At 44.2% G+C, this 20322-nt stretch overlaps 3 protein-coding genes across 12 annotated transcripts in view; 2 read left to right on the top strand and 1 right to left on the bottom strand.

The window, feature by feature from the left end:
• The window catches only part of fbxl15 (F-box and leucine-rich repeat protein 15), a 79220-nt gene extending 72128 nt beyond the window's left edge, over positions 1 to 7092 (top strand). For 5 of the 10 annotated variants that reach the window (XM_049758342.2, XM_049758335.2, XM_049758330.2 and 2 more), the window contains 4 exons: positions 109 to 310; positions 5142 to 5213; positions 5278 to 5965; positions 6051 to 7092. The gene's annotated coding sequence lies outside the window, so the exon portion shown is untranslated. Of the gene's footprint in view, positions 1 to 108; positions 1390 to 5141; positions 5214 to 5277; positions 5966 to 6050 lie in introns of those variants that run through there. The other 5 variants (XM_068649500.1, XM_049758332.2, XM_049758337.2 and 2 more) reach the window with 5 other exon arrangements.
• Positions 7093 to 11541: 4449 nt separating this feature from the next.
• Positions 11542 to 17875, bottom strand: gngt2b (guanine nucleotide binding protein (G protein), gamma transducing activity polypeptide 2b). Its single transcript, XM_068649379.1, has 8 exons — positions 17715 to 17875; positions 17543 to 17631; positions 16500 to 17457; positions 16395 to 16429; positions 15474 to 15559; positions 13181 to 15381; positions 12093 to 13122; positions 11542 to 12001 (listed from the first exon to the last, which is right to left on the bottom strand). The coding sequence occupies exons 2-3, from the start codon at positions 17624 to 17626 to the stop codon at positions 17329 to 17331; spliced, it is 213 nt and encodes a 70-aa protein (XP_068505480.1). The 5' UTR covers positions 17627 to 17631; positions 17715 to 17875; the 3' UTR covers positions 11542 to 12001; positions 12093 to 13122; positions 13181 to 15381; positions 15474 to 15559; positions 16395 to 16429; positions 16500 to 17328.
• Positions 17876 to 18518: 643 nt separating this feature from the next.
• tmem101 (transmembrane protein 101) lies at positions 18519 to 20261 on the top strand. Its single transcript, XM_049758354.2, has 4 exons — positions 18519 to 18695; positions 19187 to 19367; positions 19437 to 19583; positions 19712 to 20261. Exons 1-4 carry the CDS (start codon positions 18565 to 18567, stop codon positions 20018 to 20020), a joined length of 768 nt encoding a protein of 255 aa, XP_049614311.1. The 5' UTR covers positions 18519 to 18564; the 3' UTR covers positions 20021 to 20261.
• The last annotated feature ends 61 nt before the right edge of the window (positions 20262 to 20322 follow it).

Genomic DNA, 20322 nt, shown 5'->3' with positions numbered 1-20322 from the left:
TTTTTCCACAAGGAAGCCATGAATGCTAAGGCTGAATCCAAATCCCGTCTCTCTCTCTCTCTCTCTCTCTCGCCCCCTCTTTCCCCCTCTCTCTCTGCACTTTATCAGTGTGTGGCCCACCAAGTGGGGAGATGGAGGTAATTCATTCAGCTGAGACTCACCACCCTAATCCAATTTCCAGCCTCCCCCAGCAAGAGATAATTACAAGTATTAAAGCTGTTAGGACCAGAGGGGGGCTTCTCTGCAACTCTGCCGCAAGCATCCACGGAGAAGGAAAAGTGGGGGTTAAGATGGAAGACGCCAAGCTAAGGTATTGTTCAAAACTAAGAAAGTGTGTTAACTAATGAGGCAAAGGGGCTCTCCAGGTATAAAAGGACGCCCGTAGCCGTGTGTCACAACACCGCAGGAGCTCTTCCCCTTAAGCCGCCGCGAACAATCGCTTATTTCATGTGGAAAGACAAGCGGGCCTTCTTGCCAGGTCACTCCGCTAAAAAAAATAAAAAAAGGCCATTACAGGAAATAAAAGTGGGAAAACAAGACATTGTTCTTAATGTGGTGGAGTGAAACTGAAGTAAAACTGAGATGTGAGAAAATGTCCGTCTTCATTCCAGAATTCAACTGGGGAAAGCAACTGATTGACATTAATACCAATAAAAATCACATTTTTGAATTCCATTGACAAGGATAAGCGGCTCTGAAAATGGATGGACGGACGAATCGATGTTTTTGGACAATTATCCGGATGAAACTTGCCAAGAAGCAAGTTTGAAGTTGCCCGCCCTCACTTCAGCTTCATTTCTCCGCTCTTTTTTAACTCTTGCTGCCCTTCTGGACTTCAAGAATGTGTTGAATTGAAGGCAGGTGTCCTTTATCTTTTGCAAAGGAGATTTACAATGCAGCCAGCAAAAGGAGGCCTCCGATGATGTGCAGTCAATATACACGCGACCCCGCAATAAAGGCCTCGGCCTTCTTTTCGCCACGTGATTTACCGAGGAGGCTCCGCCGTCGGTCTCGTCAAGTCTGCGTCAGTCCATGCGGGCTGGGACAGCATGATCCAGTTGCTTTTATGTGAACAAGGAAATATTTTGAGACCAAATGAACTTTTCAAATCTGCAGTGTGTGGCTTGTGGCGCCCCCTAGGCTTCAATCCTACACGTCGCTTTCATATGACGTAGGCTCGACCTAGCCCCTACCCGCCTCTCATGGATTCAAACATTTTGATTCTTTTTATTTTATACTGCAGATCTTCCTAATCAGCGTTGTTGTGGTGACGGGTGAAAATTACGGTTTCAACAAGAACCCTGAAAGTTACACACTGTAGCTTAATGTGCACTGATAAATGTGTATTGTTATTGTGGCTTATTATTAAACAGTAATATTACCCACCTCGTTTTTATAATGTCTATATGTACATTTGTGTGTATGCATAACATAAAATTCTTAATTTATTTTATTAAGTTTGTCAAGGATCTGTTTCCTGCTGTAAATTAAATTGACGATACGAATACACTAATCGTCTGCTGCCCTCTAGCGGTGTAAATGAGATCGTTGCTGGCTTTACAGTAGATTTGCCAACGTGTGGTAGACTATATTGCTGAATTTGCAGCATTGTATTGTCATCTGAGGGCTTTTCGATGAAGTATGGAATGAAAAGAGAAAATCAAATCCAAACACTTGAGACAAAATGGGGCTAACATCCATTTTATTTGCGTTTACACCACTGTCGCTTTATTGCAAGCGGGTTAACGCACACACGCACACGCCCTCAAAAGAGACACAGTGTCACAGCAGCACTTGTCTACATTTTGTACTTGCTGCAGCAAAATAATTGCCTTATCTGCAACTGTCAAAATGATAAATGCCCCAGAGAGTGGCGACAATTGACTGATGGAATTGGGGGGAGGTCGTAGTGATGATGGAGGGAGGGAAATTCGAAGGGGAGGGGAGGGGGGGGGGGTGCTCATCACTGATCTAAAAACTTTGTATAAAACACAAATTCCCCCCTCCAGTGCACTTCTAATTGTTGAAAAACATAAAATGCCCATTTTTTTGTTTTTCAGATTTGCGTTTCTAAATTGGGAATACAATGAACGAAAGATCTTTTGATTTGGTCATTTGATATTACGTTTGAAAACAAATATTAAAACTGGAAAAACGATTTGTTATTTGATTTTAGCATTAAAAAATAAAACACAAATTGAAATTGAGCTTGATTTTCTTGTTTGCTGTCTGGGACGACTAGGGAAAAGGTAATCAAAAGATTACATTTTTAATTTCTAATCCTGCAACAAAAATCCTGTGTAAACCAACGCAGTCACCATAAAAGGCCGCTGTATGGCGCTAGTGTGCAAAGTGCGGTTCACCCAGCAGGTGTAGAAGGTTGTCTTGGATTAGGGAAGTGACGTCAGGCATTCGGGTGAATTGAAGACCGGTGTGCACGAGAGGAGTCATCAAATACAGGTGAAGCAAGATGGCGGGCGACAGCGCGGCATTCTCTCAGGTAAGCAGGCACACGAGCAAATGTTTGTTGTCCGTTGTCGTTTTTCACGACGTCTTTTTGCTTGTTGCAGGATTTTCGCCCTTGGAGGACGCAGGAGCGTTTGAGGTTTGAGCATAGCACGTCACAATTCACTTTCTTTTGCTTCATTCAGCACGGTGCTTGGGTTCTTTTGCCGCTAGTATTTCTTTTTTTTTTTTTCATGCTAGCCAGCTCTTTTTCATTCTTGCATTTTAACACTTGGTGGCTTTGTATTAGTGGATTGACCTGTAAAAGTTACGTTTTGTTTGAATGTTTGACAAATGATCTGCTCTTACGAAGTTTACTGTGCATGCAAAATGTTTTTTCCCTCCCTTATATAAAAAAGGCCTATTGCATTTGAGTGTTCCATTTTGCCAATTCATGTGATTTTTGTCAAATCTTTGACGCTTCAAAGCCCTTCCGCTCCAAATAAAGCCATTATAAATGAATATAAATAAATAAAAGCATAGATAAATACATAAATAAACCATTAAATAAATACATAAATGAATAAAAGCATAGATAAATAAATACATGAAAACACCAATAAATAAATAGCCATAATAGATTCCTCCCTGCCAGTTGATACATGACCAATACAAACTTGAGAAGCTTCTAGAAGACAGGGGATGTGGAAATTGAACAATTTTGCAGACTGGAAGAGGAGCCAAAGGGGATCTGGAATGGGAACAGTTCTACTCCCAAGTCAAGAATCAAGCAGCAGGCAAAAGTCGACGTGTGGTGATCATGTGACCAGGAGGGGGCAGTCTTGCGCTCTGGTTGGCTTTGGTTATGGGTGCACGTCGGAAAGGTTGCCTTGAAATGAGGGCAAAGTGTTTTTGGGGGTCTGATGGTTGGACTTGCTTAAGAGGTGGTCTGTGGTTGATGTTGTGGCTTGTCTGGATCCAGAGTAGCATTTTCTTGCGCAAGGATTGCCATTGAAAGCCGGACGGGGCATTGTAACCTTTGGGGGGAGACTTGGTCACGCCGATGGACACAAACAAAGCCTTGACGTGGAGCCGAATGTCCAATTTTGTGATATGACTTGTTGACTATTGTAACATTTTGTCTTTTTGTAACCTACCACTGTCGTACTTGCGTTCTTTGGTCTCCCCTCAGAGTAGGGCGACGTTGGAACGAGCCAGTCCACAAGGTGCCGGAAAGACAAACAAAACTTTGACGTGGCGCCGAATGTCCAATTTTATGATATGACTTGTTGACTGCAACATTTTCTTTTTCTAACCTACCACTGTCGTACTTGCGTTTGTTTTCCCGTCAGTGTAGGGCGACGTTGGAGCGAGCTGGTTCACGAGGTGCTGGAAACTCAAACAAAACTTTGACGTGGTGCCGAATGTCCAATTTTATGATATGACTTGTTGACTGTTGTAACATTTTCTTTTTCTAACCTACCACTGTTGTACTTGCGTTCTTTGTTTTCCCCTCAGTGTAGGGCGACGGAGCGAGCTGGTTCATGAGGTGCCGGAAACACAAACAAAACTTTGACGTGAAAAGATGTCCAATTTTGCAATCTGACTTGTAACATTTTGTCTTTTTCTAACCTACCACTGTCGTACTTGCATAATTTGTTCTCCCCTCAGAGTAGGGCGACGTTGGAACGAGCCGGTCCACAAGGTGCTGGAAACTCAAACAAAGCTTTGACGTGGCGCCGAATGTCCAATTTTATGAAATGACTTGTTGACTGTAATGTTTTCTTTTTCTAACCTACCGCTGTCATACTTGCGTACTTTGTTCTCCCCTCAGAGTAGGGCGACGTTGGAACGAGCCACAAGGTGCCGGAAACACAAACAAAACTTTGACGTGGAGCCGAATGTACAATTTTATGATATGACTTGACTACTGTAACATTTTGTGTCTTTCTAACCTACCACTGTTGTACTTGCATTCTTTGTTCTCCCCTCAGTGTAGGGCGACGTTGGAACGAGCCACAAGGTGCCGGAAACATAAAAACTGTGACGTGGCGCCGAATGTCCAATTTTATGAAATGACTTGACTGTTGTAACATTTTCTTTTTCTAACCTACCACTGTCGTACTGTCGTACTTGCGTTCTCCGTTCTCCCCTCAGAGTAGGGCGACGTTGGAACGAGCCACAAGGTGCCGGAAACACAAACAAAACTTTGACGTGGAGCCGAATGTACAATTTTATGACGCGACTTGTTGACTATTGTAACATTTTGTCTTTTTCTAACCACCACTGTCGTACTTGCATTCTTTATTCTTCCCCTCAGTGTAGGGCGACGTTGGAGCGAGCTGGTTCACGAGGTGCCGGAAACAAATGTTTGACATGGAGCCGAATGTCCAATTTTGTGATATGACTTGTTGACTATTGTAACATTCTTTTTCTAACCTACCACTGTCGTACTTGTTTGTTCTCCCCTCGGTTCAGGGCGACATTGGAGCGAGCTGGTCCCAAATGGCCAATTTTGCAATGTAACATTTTGTCTTTTTCTAACCTCTACCACTGTCGTACTTGCGTTCTTTGTTCTCCCCTCGGTGTAGGGCGGCGTCGGAGTGAGCCGGTCCACAAGGAACCACCGGTTGAGGGAGTTCAAGACAGAATGATGCGAGCAGCGCACAACTCATTGCATGTTCTGCTTTTTGCAGGCTGGATGCAAAAGGGGTACGCATGGTCCGACCCGGCGACGGTAACCAAGAGTAGCTAGCCGCTGTGATCAAGTAAGCAAGTGACCTCCAACTTGGGGTGCTTGTTGAGTTTCTGACATTGTTTCTGTGTCTGCAGATGGCGACCGGGGCACGACACAATCTGATCCGAGGTGGACCGCTTTCCCTGCTGGTCGGGTGGCATCACTCTGCAGCCAGGTTCTGAGGGAGACCCGCTTCCCCTAGTGGCCCGTGTCCAATTGCCTTATGTCACGAGGAGCCCCCATGCTGCAGTTTGGACACAATGGTGAAGTGTGTGTGTAGGGCTGCACGTGTATTGGAAAACCGCCACATGGTGGCAATACGTTATTGGCATGCACTTAAAGAAACGAAAGATTTTTTTTTTTAATGTGGGCTAATGAAACAAGCTCCGTGTTTTCTTGCCAAATTACTTTAGAAGATGACAAGTCATTGATCCAAGTTAAAGTTAACATCAAACTGATCTCATTCAGTTCAAATAGTTCATTTCCAGCCCAAGTTTTTGCATAACTTTGCACAATGCAATTGTCTGTCCCAGTCCTGCCATATCACTGATTTTCCAATATATTGTGCAGCCTTGATTGAGTGCAAACGTGCAGCGGCGGCGCAAGCGAGACTTTGGTGCTTGTGTCTTGCAAGGTGGAAGAGAAGCTGCACAAAACAGCCAGCGGATGGAGGTCACTAGACCTGGGATTGCCGAGCAAAGGAAGAAATCACCCCAAGAAAAGCAGTTGCCATGTGATGAAGAGGAAGGAGCCTGATTCATGACTGGCCAAGACCGGCCAGAGGTGACGTGGCAATCAAATGTACAAGGAGAGTGTACACACTTTTTTTTTTTTTTTTTAATCGCATTTCCTTATTTGTCTGTCGCAGGGCTCGCTTGCGTGGCGTTGGAGGTATGGGAGCAGTTCCTCAAATGAAGATGAGTACCATCTGCCGGTCACGGAGTACATCGACAGAAGTGAACCGCATGCAACTGAGTGCTGTCTTTTTGCAGTTGTGCGACGCAGAGGAAGAGTCCAACGAACCTTCAGCAGACCTTCGCCCGTGACGAGCGGCCTACATGAGGCGGGTGCAGATGCGGCGAGGGCGAAGCAGCCAGCATTTAGGGAGAGTATGAGTACTTTGTTTTTCCCCTTCTGCACTTGCTTTCCTTCCCTCCCTCCACTTTTTCACTGGGTGTGCACACTGTCTGCATGATGCTGCTTTTTTCTCAGTGCTGTCATTGTGCAATATTGTTTTAAAGTGTTTTTTGTTTTTTTTAAATACATGGAGTGAACTGTAAAGTTTATGCTGTAACTGTCTCTGTACCTGTATTAAATTGTGAACTGAATTCAAGTGGTCCATTTTCAACATTGGCATGTAAAGTATTGTGCAAATTTTGAGTTAAATTACAACATACAGACTGGAAATGTTTGAAACAATCTTTGATAAGACAATTGCAAAATTAGTCTCAAACAAATTAGTTCAAATAAGTAATATAAAACGTGCAGTGTCAGGCATTTCTTTTTACAGTGTAAAGAAATGCTGTATGCTTTCAAAATTGTTGACAAAAGCCACGTAGCCTGACACACAAATGCAAATGACAAGCTGTTGAGTGAGCAGCAAACCAGACTGCGTTGCGACCAATGAAATTAATCTTTGGTAAACCATTTTGCAACCCTGCCATGAAATGGCCACTGAATTCAGAATCTTGCTCAATGAAGGTGCATTTCTTTTTGTACGAGAAAAGCCTTTATTTTCAAGTCCGAACCTTTTTTTTTGCGGTTGAATCGTCGTGGGTGCTTTTGTGAATAAAGTTGACTTTGGTGTCTTCCTGTGGATGGCCTTTGTAAATAAAGCCAACTTTGTTGTGTCAGTCATTCATGATGCAGTTGATTCTGCATCTCTTGAAACTTAAACTTATTACACGTTTTGTTGCAGGTGTCTTCATTTGCAGTCGGACTCCGAAGGCTTGTTGCTATACAGTGGAGACGGAACCTAAAGTGAAATTTTAAACATTACATGCAACTTCTAGCATCTTGGCCTTCAATTCAAAGCACTCGTTGCATGTTGCTTAACAACACTGCCAACCTTGGTACCAGTACTGCATAATACCATTAAGTTCAATGTTAAGCCAGCACAAACGTGAGTGAAGGCCACACCGCAACCTGCTTAGGTGATATGCAAGTGAGCCAGAGAGCTACTCATTACTGGCGTCTTTATTAAATTGTCCTATTCAGACAGGTTAGATGAATTCCAAGTGCTGCCATCTAGTGGCGGACAGTTTGTCCCGTCTGACGCACCATTTAACTGTATGCGAAAATACTTCATTTTTAACTTTCAACATGGTTAAAGATAATAGGTGCCCTAATTGGGCGGCTGGGTTAATGCGACCCATCTTTCGTAGTTTGTTTTACCCAAAGCAATCTAACATACCACATAAATACTGCCGCTGTCTCTCCAATGTGCATGTGTGTAAAACGTACAAAATAATTTGCATCATTTATAGACCACATGCTAAAAATATGACGTTCATGCAGCTGGTCTTGTAATCCACAGCTTGGTAAAGTGCTTCCGGTTGAGCATGGCCGTCCGTACTCGACCCCGAGTCTGCGGTTTGACCTACCGCCCTGTCGCGCACCAAACCGCGCGGCCATCAGTGATTTTTATATATATATATATATATATATATATATATATATATATATATATATATGCATACACATATACACACACACACACATCCACCTATGGCTCTATATGTCCTCAGCGCTGTAACGTTTTGTGCCGGTACGTACACTATATGAAATAAATGACGGGATTGTTTTCACCTCATTTAATATGCATCAAGCATACGAGCTGGTGTTTTAGAACAGCCTAAACTAGTAGGTCACAAAAAAGATTTAAAAAAAAAAAAAAAAAACTTGCTAAAATTCTAAAATGTTAATTGTCTTTTTTCTGTTGAGAGAAGCGTCCAATGAAATGTGGTTAATACCATTGGGGGAGAGAGATTTGATTAGCGTTAGTACATGCATGGTCAGTGCAATTGTCGGTCAGTACAGCGTTTACACAGGGCAGTGCATGGGTTAGTGCATTCATGGTTATCACACGGCAGAACATTTTGCGGCGGCGGGGAGTCGAACCCTGGGTCTCAGGTGTTCTAGCGCAGCGATCGAGCCACTCGCCCAGCGTGGCGAGCTCGGCGGTCACCCCGCTTTTTCTTCGAGTCATTCTTATCCGTTCAGTATTTCGTTCCGCGCGCGTTGGGTAAGTACAAAAGAGTGCAAACGGCCGCCAGCTGCCAGGTCGAAATAGCCGACTGGTCTATGACACGGCCTCTTGCCCCGAAAGAACCTGGTTCGATCCCAGGCATGAGCACATACTTGACGGTGCTTTTGCAATTGGAACCTCGCCTACTATAAGTGTACGCATATGCAAATAAAATTGCATATGCAAGTATTTATGTGTAAAGAGACAAGGAGGCCCCGCCCCCCGAGTGGGCGGGGCCACCCACCGGACCACGCCCACTGGCCCCGCCCCCGGAGGCTGCAAGCCACGCCCCCTACCCTAGCGTAATTAACTAGGGTAGGGGGCGGGGCGAAGCCCCGCCCCCTACCCTAGCATAATTAACTAGGGTAGGGGGCGGGGCGAAGCCCCGCCCCCTACCCTAGTGTAATTAAAAGTGAATAGAAATCTAGTAGTGTAGGGGGCGGGGCGAAGCCCCGCCCCCTACACTACTAGATTTCTATTCACTTTTAATGTAAATGAAAACATTAATATATATACATTTTATATATATATAAAACATTAATATATATATATATACATTTTATATATATATATATATATTAATGTTTTCATTTACATTAAAAGTGAATAGAAATCTAGTAGTGTAGGGGGCGGGGCGAAGCCCCGCCCCCTACACTACTAGATTTCTATTCACTTTTAATTACACTAGGGTAGGGGGCGGGGCTTCGCCCCGCCCCCTACCCTAGTTAATTATGCTAGGGTAGGGGGCGGGGCGAAGCCCCGCCCCCTACACTACTAGATTTCTATTCACTTTTAATTACACTAGGGTAGGGGGCGGGGCTTCGCCCCGCCCCCTACCCTAGTTAATTATGCTAGGGTAGGGGGCGGGGCTTCGCCCCGCCCCCTACCCTAGTTAATTACGCTAGGGTAGGGGGCGTGGCTTGCAGCCTCCGGGGGCGGGGCCAGTGGGCGTGGTCCGGTGGGTGGCCCCGCCCACTCGGGGGGCGGGGCCTCCTTGTCTCTTTACACATAAATACTTGCATATGCAATTTTATTTGCATATGCGTACACTTATAGTAGGCGAGGTTCCAATTGCAAAAGCACCGTCAAGTATGTGCTCATGCCTGGGATCGAACCAGGTTCTTTCGGGGCAAGAGGCCGTGTCATAGACCAGTCGGCTATTTCGACCTGGCAGCTGGCGGCCGTTTGCACTCTTTTGTACTTACCCAACGCGCGCGGAACGAAATACTGAACGGATAAGAATGACTCGAAGAAAAAGCGGGGTGACCGCCGAGCTCGCCACGCTGGGCGAGTGGCTCGATCGCTGCGCTAGAACACCTGAGACCCAGGGTTCGACTCCCCGCCGCCGCAAAATGTTCTGCCGTGTGATAACCATGAATGCACTAACCCATGCACTGCCCTGTGTAAACGCTGTACTGACCGACAATTGCACTGACCATGCATGTACTAACGCTAATCAAATCTCTCTCCCCCAATGGTATTAACCACATTTCATTGGACGCTTCTCTCAACAGAAAAAAGACAATTAACATTTTAGAATTTTAGCAAGTTTTTTTTTTTTTTTTTAAATCTTTTTTGTGACCTACTAGTTTAGGCTGTTCTAAAACACCAGCTCGTATGCTTGATGCATATTAAATGAGGTGAAAACAATCCCGTCATTTATTTCATATAGTGTACGTACCGGCACAAAACGTTACAGCGCTGAGGACATATAGAGCCATAGGTGGATGTGTGTGTGTGTGTATATGTGTATGCATATATATATATATATATATATATATATATATATATATAAAAATCACTGATGGCCGCGCGGTTTGGTGCGCGACAGGGCGGTAGGTCAAACCGCAGACTCGGGGTCGAGTACGGACGGCCATGCTCAACCGGAAGCACTTTACCAAGCTGTGGATTACAAGACCAGCTGCATGAACGTCATATTTTTAGCATGTGGTCTATAAATGATGCAAATTATTTTGTACGTTTTACACACATGCACATTGGAGAGACAGCGGCAGTATTTATGTGGTATGTTAGATTGCTTTGGGTAAAACAAACTACGAAAGATGGGTCGCATTAACCCAGCCGCCCAATTAGGGCACCTATTATCTTTAACCATGTTGAAAGTTAAAAATGAAGTATTTTCGCATACAGTTAAATGGTGCGTCAGACGGGAGAAATTTGCCGCCACTAGATGGCAGCACTTGGAATTCATCTAACCTGTCTGAGAAGGACAATTTAATAAAGACGCCGGTAATGAGTAGCTCTCTGGCTCACTTGCATACCACCTAAGCAGGTTGCGGTGTGGCCTTCACTCACGTTTGTGCAGGCTTAACGTTGAACTGGACGGTATTATGCAGTACTGGTACCAAGGTTGGCAGTGTTGTTAAGCAACATGCAACGAGTGCTTTGAATTGAAGGCCAAGATGCTAGAAGTTGCATGTAATGTTTAAAATTTCACTTTAGGTTCCGTCTCCACTGTATAGCAACAAGCCTTCGGAGTCCGACTGCAAATGAAGACACCTGCAACAAAACGTGTAATAAGTTTAAGTTTCAAGAGATGCAGAATCAACTGCATCATGAATGACTGACACAACAAAGTTGGCTTTATTTACAAAGGCCATCCACAGGAAGACACCAAAGTCAACTTTATTCACAAAAGCACCCACGACGATTCAACCGCAAAAAAAAAAAGGTTCGGACTTGAAAATAAAGGCTTTTCTCGTACAAAAAGAAATGCACCTTCATTGAGCAAGATTCTGAATTCAGTGGCCATTTCATGGCAGGGTTGCAAAATGGTTTACCAAAGATTAATTTCATTGGTCGCAACGCAGTCTGGTTTGCTGCTCACTCAACAGCTTGTCATTTGCATTTGTGTGTCAGGCTACGTGGCTTTTGTCAACAATTTTGAAAGCATACAGCATTTCTTTACACTGTAAAAAGAAATGCCTGACACTGCACGTTTTATATTACTTATTTGAACTAATTTGTTTGAGACTAATTTTGCAATTGTCTTATCAAAGATTGTTTCAAACATTTCCAGTCTGTATGTTGTAATTTAACTCAAAATTTGCACAATACTTTACATGCCAATGTTGAAAATGGACCACTTGAATTCAGTTCACAATTTAATACAGGTACAGAGACAGTTACAGCATAAACTTTACAGTTCACTCCATGTATTTAAAAAAAACAAAAAACACTTTAAAACAATATTGCACAATGACAGCACTGAGAAAAAAGCGGCATCATGCAGACAGTGTGCACACCCAGTGAAAAAGTGGAGGGAGGGAAGGAAAGCAAGTGCAGAAGGGGAAAAACAAAGTACTCATACTCTCCCTAAATGCTGGCTGCTTCGCCCTCGCCGCATCTGCACCCGCCTCATGTAGGCCGCTCGTCACGGGCGAAGGTCTGCTGAAGGTTCGTTGGACTCTTCCTCTGCGTCGCACAACTGCAAAAAGACAGCACTCAGTTGCATGCGGTTCACTTCTGTCGATGTACTCCGTGACCGGCAGATGGTACTCATCTTCATTTGAGGAACTGCTCCCATACCTCCAACGCCACGCAAGCGAGCCCTGCGACAGACAAATAAGGAAATGCAATTTAAAAAAAAAAAAAAAAAGAAAGGTGTGTACACTCTCCTTGTACATTTGATTGCCACGTCACCTCTGGCCGGTCTTGGCCAGTCATGAATCAGGCTCCTTCCTCTTCATCACATGGCAACTGCTTTTCTTGGGGTGATTTCTTCCTTTGCTCGGCAATCCCAGGTCTAGTGACCTCCATCCGCTGGCTGTTTTGTGCAGCTTCTCTTCCACCTTGCAAGACACAAGCACCAAAGTCTCGCTTGCGCCGCCGCTGCGCGTTTGCACTCAATCAAGGCTGCACAACATATTGAAAAATGAGTGATATGGCAGGATTGGGCCAGACTATTGCATTGTGCAAAGTTATGCAAAAACTTGGGATGGAAATGAATTTTTTGAACTGAATGAGATCAGTTAGATGTTAACTTGGATCAGTGACTTCTCTTCTAAAATAATTTGGCAAGAAAACACAGAGCTTATTTCATTAGGCCACATGACAAAGAAAATCTTTCGTTTCTTAAAGTGCATGCCGTTAACGTATACCGCCATGTGGCAGTTTTCCAATACACGTGCAGCCTTACACACACACTTCACCATTGGTGTCCGAACTGCGGCATGGGGGCTCTGTGACAAAAGGCCATTGGACACGGGCCACGAGGGGAGCGCCAAAATTCGACTGCTCAAGGGCGTCAGAATATTAAGTTACGCTGTTTACAAGTCAAATCTTCTTTTCAAAATTTCACTCAACACACAAGTTTAGCCTCATTTTTGCAGTGTTAGATTTACCAAGACACCTCATGATTGACTTTCAAAATTAACACCGTTTTGTAGCAGTAGCACAACATTTTAACACTTAATAGCAAAATCTCATGATTGATTAGAATCTTTAACTAATTTGTCAAAGAATTTTGAATTTGTTTCAGTACGAGGCCCTCAAACAAACATTCGGACACCACTGGTGTGAATTGAAAAAGAAAAACTCCATTTCACGCACTGACGCTGCGCAGGTCGACGTCTCCAGGGAAGCGGGTCTCCCTCAGAACCTGGCTGCAGAGTGATGCCACCCGGCCAAGCAGTCCACCTCGGATCACATTGTGTGGTATCCTGGTCGCCATCTGCAGACAGACAATGTCAAACTCAAAGAGCACCCAAAGTTGGAGGTCACTTGCTTACCAGATCACAGCGGCTAGCTACTCTTGGTTACCGTCGCCGGGTCCGGCCGTGCGTCCCCCCTTTTGCGTCCAGTCTGCAAAAGGCAGAACATGCAATGAGTTGTGCGCTGCTTGCGTCATTATGTCTTGAGCACTCTCGACCGGTGGTTCCTCACTGAACAGCTCGCTCCCACGCAGTCCTACACTGAGGGGAGAACAAAGAACCAAGTACCACAGTGGTAGGTTAGAAAAACAAAATGTTACAAATTACATTGCAAAATTGGACATTCGGGACCAGCTCGCTCCAACGCTGCCCTACACTGAGGGGAGAACAAAGAACGCGAGTATGACAGGTTAGAAAAAGACAACTGTTACAAATAACATTGCAAAATTGGACATTCGGGACCAGCTCGCTCCAACACTGCCCTACACTGAGGGGAGACCAAAGAACGCAAGAACAGTGGTAGGTTAGAAAATGACAATGTTACAAATGACATGGCAAAATTGGACATTCGGACCAGCTCGCTCCAACGCCACCCTACACCGAGGGGCGAACAAGAACGCAAGTATGACAGTGGTAGTAGGTTAGAAAAAGACAAAAATGTTACAAATAACATTGCAAAATTGGACATTCAGGACCAACTCGCTCCAACGCTGCCCTACACTGAGGGGAGAACAAAGAACCAAGTACCACAGTGGTAGGTTAGGAAAAACACAAAATGTTACAAATGACATTGCAAAATTGGACATTCGGGACCAGCTCGCTCCAACGCCGCCCTACACCGAGGGGCGAACAAGAACGCAAGTATGACAGTGGTAGTAGGTTAGAAAAAGACAAAAATGTTACAAATAACATTGCAAAATTGGACATTCAGGACCAACTCGCTCCAACGCCGCCCTACACTGAGGGGAGACCAAAGAACGCAAGAACAGTGGTAGGTTAGAAAATGACAATGTTACAAATTACATTGCAAAATTGGACATTCGGGACCAGCTCGCTCCAACGCTGCCCTACACTGAGGGGAGACCAAAGAACGCAAGAACAGTGGTAGGTTAGAAAATGACAATGTTACAAATTACATTGCAAAATTGGACATTCGGACCAGGTTGCTCCAACACCGCCCTACACCGAGGGGAGAACAAGAACGCAAGTACGACAGTGGTAGGTTAGAAAACGACAAAATGTTACAAGTCAGATTGCAAAATTGAACATCCTTCACATCAAACTTTTGTTTGTGTTTCCAGCACCTCGTGGACCGGCTCCCTCCAATGCCGCCCTACACTGAGGGGAGAACAACGAACGCAAGTACGGCAGTGGTAGTAGATTAGGAAAAAGACAATGTTACAGTTAGTCATATTGCAAAATTGGACATTTGGCTCCACGTCAAAATTCTGTGTTTCCAGCAGCTTGTTAACCGGCTCGCTCCAACATCACCCTACACTGTAGGGAGAACAAAGAACGCAAATACGACAGTGGTAGGTTAGAAAAGACAAAATGTTACAATGGTCAACAAGTCATATTGCGAAATTAGACATTCGGCTCCACATCAAAGTTTTGTTTGTGTCCATCAACGTGACACCGTCCTCCCCCAAAGGTTACAATGCGCCATCAATGGCAATCCTAGCACGAGACAACGTTGCTCTTATAGCAAGATTGGGCTTCTGCTTGTGGTACCCAAGCTGGTTCGTCCACAAAACCTGAAACATAAAAGGGGTGAAACACGACAAGGATTTGGTTGTGTGGATCGCTGTGACGGACCGAGTCAAGTCATTTCTATTGCCCAAAATCACAGTCACGTCTCAAAGGGCCTCCCCCAAAGCCTCCAATGCGCCGGCCGGCTTTCAACCGCTATCCTCGCACAAGACAAAGCTGCTCTGGATCCAGACAAGCCACAACCTCAAGCACAACCACAGCGCACCTCTTAAGCAAGTCCAACCATCAGACCCCCAAAAACCTGCCCTCATTTCAAGGCAACCTTTCCGGCGTGCACCCATAACCAAAGGCAACCACAGCCAAACACTGCCCCCTCCTGGTCACACATGACATTTCCACACTGGCATCCTGCTTGATTCTTGACTTTGAGTAGAACTGTTCCCTTTCCAGATCCCCTTTGGCTCCTATGCCAGTCTGCAAAAGCGTTCCATTTCCACATCCCCTTTGGCTCCTCTTCCAGCCTTCAAAACTAGTCCTTTATCCACATCCCCTTTGGCTCCTCTTCCAGCCTGCAAAACACACGTGCGCCATTAAGCCTGTGCTGGGAACATCATTTGTACACGTATTAGGTTTCTAAATGTCGACACAAACTTATTTTCACCTGTTACGGAGCCCGTTTCTCATCACCGGTTTAGAGGGCCATTGCTGCTGACTTTGGGTAGAAGAACTGCATGTTCATTTTCAAGTCTACAAAAACAATAAAATAAACAGAAATCATATGAAATAACATTTTTAACTCGGCACGTTAATATTTATTCAATTACAGATACTAACTAGAGTGGCCATTACTACTATTACATACAGAATTAGGAGGGGTGTATTTTCATCTGTATAATAAAATCATCTGAAATAATTAGTAATGCCATTTTAAACTCGACATGTTCTTTTAAACTTAATTACAGATACTAACTAGAGGGGCCATGACATACAGAATAAGGAGGGGAATAAGGAGGGACATATTTTTTATCTGCGCTCAATTTACCTCACATTAGACAGATGATCCAAGTTTGCCGTCCACGAGTTGAGTTTAGGGGACCGAAAAAAGATGCATCCCTTCCGACCGGACACCGGAGTGCTTGCAAAAGTTTGTATTGGCCATCTATTTTGGGTATATATTTATTGGTGTTTTCATGTATTTATTTATCTATGCATTTATTCATTTATGTATTTAATGGTTTATGTATTTATGCATTTACTTATGGCTTTATTTGGGGCGGAAGGGCTTTGGAACGTCAAGGATTTGACAAAAACCACATGAATTGGCAAAATGGAATACTCAAATGCAATAGGCCTTTTTCATATAAGGGAGTGAAAAAACGTTTTGTATGCACAGTTAACTTCATAAGATAATTTGTAAAACATTCAAACAAAACTTTTATAGTACTTAAAATGCAAGAATGCAAACGCGCTGGCTAGCATGAGGGAAAAAAATAAAAAATTAATAAATACTAGCGGCAAAAGAACCCAAGCACCGTGCTGAATGAAGCAAAAGAAAGTGAATTGTGACGTGCTATGCTCAAACCTCAAACGCTCCTGTGTCCTCCAAGGTCGAAAATCCTGCAACAAGCAAAAAGACGTCGTGAAAAACGACAACGGACGACAAACATTTGCTCGTGTGTGCGCTTACCTGATAGAATGCCGCGCTGTCGCCCGCCATCTTGCTTCACCTGTACTTGATGACTCCTCTCGTGCACACCGGTCTTCAATTCACCTGAATGCCTGACGTCACGTCCCCAATCGAAGATAACCTCCTGCACCTGCTGGGTGAACCGCCGTTTGCACACTAGCGCCATCCAGCGGCCTCTCATGATGACTGCTTTGGCTTACCGTGAAAATGGTTGCGTCAATTTCACGCCACATAAATCAGAGTGAATTGAAAGACAGAACATCGCATAATCTTCAGGCCCCACATTGTCGCCATCATCATGGTGAATATTTATATTGGCTTAATCATTTGCTTCTCACATTCACCACAAGAGGGCGACATAGCCATTCAAAACATCCGCCCACCATCAATTCACATGGTTACTGAGTAATTTTTCCCCTGCAGCATGAGCACTGAGAAGAACAACTGTCAAGTATAGAATGAATAGATGTATTGCCTACTTTTAATATTTGACCCAGTCACAAGCTGCTTCCTGACCTGGATAAATGCTAATTGGATGAAGAGAGGCTTCAGAGAGAAGCAGGAAGTGATGCTGTGACACTGCCAGAGGCAAGTAAATCCTATTAAGAGTTTGACTAAAGAACTTAACCGTCTTTGGGTGTTATGAGCAGGAAAATGACATCATGTAATACAAGAGATTTAAAAAAATACCAGCCACAACTCATTTTTCTTTAAGCTAGTTGCATTTAATTACAAATGGCCACACTTTATATATCTTGTCTTGCTACCGTGCTGTACATTGCGTCTGCGGGAATTCTGTCAGATATGGGTAGAAAATTCCGGACCCATGCTATGTGACTATACAGCCACCTTTGTCTCCCTTGTAAGGATTTTTGTCATCTGGGACGCCCTTGATGAGGGGGTCGTTGGGAAGCAGTGCCTCCACAAAGGTGATTGTCTCTGTGCAGTTTGCACTCACCTGGAAAAGAAGTAAAATATTGGATTGGGAATATTTGGGGTGCAGTGTAATTGAACCAACAAAATAAAATAAAATAAAAACATACTGGTGTCCTCGCTGTGCTCACTTCTTTCTTCAGCTGCTCCAATTCCATTTTCAGGATCTCCTTATCAGACATATCCCGAGCCATCCTGGCTGAAGAGAGAAACCAACCATCCTCAATCCAAACATTCCCAATACAACACCATCCATTTGAATAGAAAATTATGAAAATGTACCTGTGGAATGACGGGGATCCCCAACAAGCAAAGAGAAAAGTATCCTAGTAAGAGCTCATGAACGGTCTTCGCACCAACTGACTGACTCGTCCTGTCCTAAGGCTCTTCATCCCGGCTCATCTGATCACCTGATGTCACCAATCCGCCGTGATTGGATTAAATAATCAGGAATCGTAAGGCCGCATCTCAATCAAGGGTGATGACAAGACTGACTTCCCCTTCAAATGGATCATTTTCTTTTGTTGTAGCCATTCAGTTGTTGATTTACTTCTGTGCTTTCGATTGGGCTTCGTTGGCCAGCCAGATGACCTTAGATTCTTCTTCAGTCCAGGCCCTGAGGTAGCAAAGCAATCCTAGATCATGAGGAATCATGTTTTATCTATACCTATAAAAATCTCACAACTCTTATTGTTCAAATCAGCTTGCATGAGTTCATAAATTTTGCCACTTGTATTTGGCAAGGTCTTTAGATATAAAGCTTTCATTGTATGTAAAATCAAAGAGATCTAACTAACTAACTAACTAACTAACTAACTAACTAACTAACTAACTAACTAACTAACTAACTAACTAACTAACTAACTAACTAACTAACTAACTAACTAACGTGGGTAAGTACAACAGATGCCAAAACAGATGCGTGGCTGTAATTCTCCACTAAGTGGCAGTGACGCAGCGTCAGGGATCTTCCTCAAATGTTTAAGCCAATAGCAAGGCGCCTTTCTCGCACACTTTCAAAGTAAGACGCCAGCCGACTCTATTTATACAGGTTCCTATTGTCGAACTCGTAACCGTTTTTTATTTTGAAATGATGTAGTCCGATGTGACGCGATCGTCGTAAACAGCCAACATGGCGGCGCCGAGTAGGAAGCAGTTGTTGAGGTTTCTCAGCCAGTTGGGCGCCTTTATTTTGACCCGATTTGGATTCTGGAATTGCTTCTGTATGCTGATGCTGTTTGCCGAACGAGCTGATTCCAAAAGGCAAGAAAAATATTGTAATTGTGACAAACAGGAGGTTATTAAAAGTAGCCGTGTTTGGTTAGGTTAGCTGAAAATTAAACCCTTCGCATTCGTTATGATGCAATGTCGAAATTTGATTTAAAGACGATTTACGTATATTTTCTGGTGGAATGCATAAAATAGATTCCGGGGTCTCATGTTAGGTCTAGTGGTTTTGGGTGTGTCGTTTGAATGTGGGTACTAAAGGCGTCCTGTAATTACGTGCGTCTTTACGGCAGAGCCCCATTCTCAGCCAGCTTCTGTGCATTAATGCAAAAAAAAAAAAAAAAGCTTCCTTTTCTCTTTTCTATATTAGATGCATTTAAATTTATAACAAAATTTAAACATGATTTAAATTATTTTAGGATAATAAATGTTTTACTTAAAATCAAACGGCAACCTTTAGTGTATTACAATAAAACGCATCAATGGCATGATAAAAAAAAAAAAAAAGTTAACTTTGTGGTCCACAGGAAGCCAGACATCAATGTGCCGTACCTGTATGTGGACATGGGGGCGGCGGTGCTGTGCGCCAGCTTCATGTCGTTCGGAGTGAAGAGGCGTTGGTTCGCCATGGCCGCCGCCGTCCAGCTGGCAATCAGCAACTATGTGTCGTACATCGGCGAGCAGGTTCACTATGGCGACTGGCTCAAGGTGAGCATCTTCACGGCTGTCAGTCAAACGCCATCAAATGGAGCGGACAAATAACCAGCCCCTTCACAGGTACGCATGTATTCCCGTGCGCTTGCCATCATCGGGAGCTTCCTGGTTCTGGCCAGCGGGGCGGGTGAGGTGTACCGGCAGAAAGCACGCAGCAGGTCCCTGCAGTCCACTGGACAAATCTTTCTGGGTGTCTACCTCATCTGCATGGTAAGACGTTTATTCTAACACTCATCTTGGGACTCCTACAATACATAAAAATATGGAAAATTCTTCGAGGTGTTTCTTCGGGAGTGGGCAGCTGTTAAAAGAAACAAATGGTACCTGTGTGCTTGAAGGTGTACTCGCTGCAGCACAGCAAGGAGGACCGGCTGGCCTACTTGAACCATCTGCCAGGCGGCGAAGTGGCGCTGGCGCTGCTGGCGGCGGCATTGGGCGTGCTAGCTCTGGCCTTCCTGTCGGGTCGCTACGTGCGCACGGCAGCGCAGGTCCTCGCCACGGCACTCCCGCTCATCGTGCTGCTCATCGACGGCAACCTGGGCTACTGGCATCACACGCGTAAAGTTGAATTCTGGAACCAGATGAAGCTCATCGGGCACAACATGGGAATCTTCGGCGCTATGCTCATCCTGGCGACGGACGGTTAAGAGATCGCCTGTGGGACTTTAAAACTGTCAACACGCTGCTCCCGAAGTCTTGGTCTGCTTACGTCTTCAGGCTTCAATTAGTCTGAAAGGGAAACTCCATGCTGAAAGATGCCAGAAAACAGCACTCCTTTTTATTATTTAACACAGGTTTTTTTTCTTTGCAAGCTTTGGATGTAAATATGTCCTTTTCTACAAATTGTATTGTTATTTTTATGTCATTAAAGTGACCTGATCATGTAAATTCACTGTGTGGACTTGTGACATTTGAAGCTAACAAACCTCAGTAGGAATTAATCAACTAA

Source organism: Syngnathus scovelli, chromosome 21, assembly GCF_024217435.2.
Source record: "Syngnathus scovelli strain Florida chromosome 21, RoL_Ssco_1.2, whole genome shotgun sequence".
NCBI lineage: Eukaryota > Metazoa > Chordata > Actinopteri > Syngnathiformes > Syngnathidae > Syngnathus > Syngnathus scovelli.
Note: the sequence above shows the minus strand (reverse complement) of the source record. Positions and strands in the feature narration are given on the sequence as shown.

What these genes read in the sequence shown, in the direction of transcription:
- gngt2b (XM_068649379.1), bottom strand. Translation starts at nt 17,626, where the DNA reads ATGGCTCGGGATATGTCTGATAAGGAGATCCTGAAAATGGAATTGGAG. An exon ending in TGAGCACAGCGAGGACACCA is followed by an intron (nt 17,458 to 17,542) that starts GTATGTTTTTAT and finishes CTTCTTTTCCAG; the next exon opens with GTGAGTGCAAACTGCACAGA.
- tmem101 (XM_049758354.2), top strand. Translation starts at nt 18,565, where the DNA reads ATGGCGGCGCCGAGTAGGAAGCAGTTGTTGAGGTTTCTCAGCCAGTTG. An exon ending in GAACGAGCTGATTCCAAAAG is followed by an intron (nt 18,696 to 19,186) that starts GCAAGAAAAATA and finishes TGTGGTCCACAG; the next exon opens with GAAGCCAGACATCAATGTGC. An exon ending in ACTATGGCGACTGGCTCAAG is followed by an intron (nt 19,368 to 19,436) that starts GTGAGCATCTTC and finishes GCCCCTTCACAG; the next exon opens with GTACGCATGTATTCCCGTGC.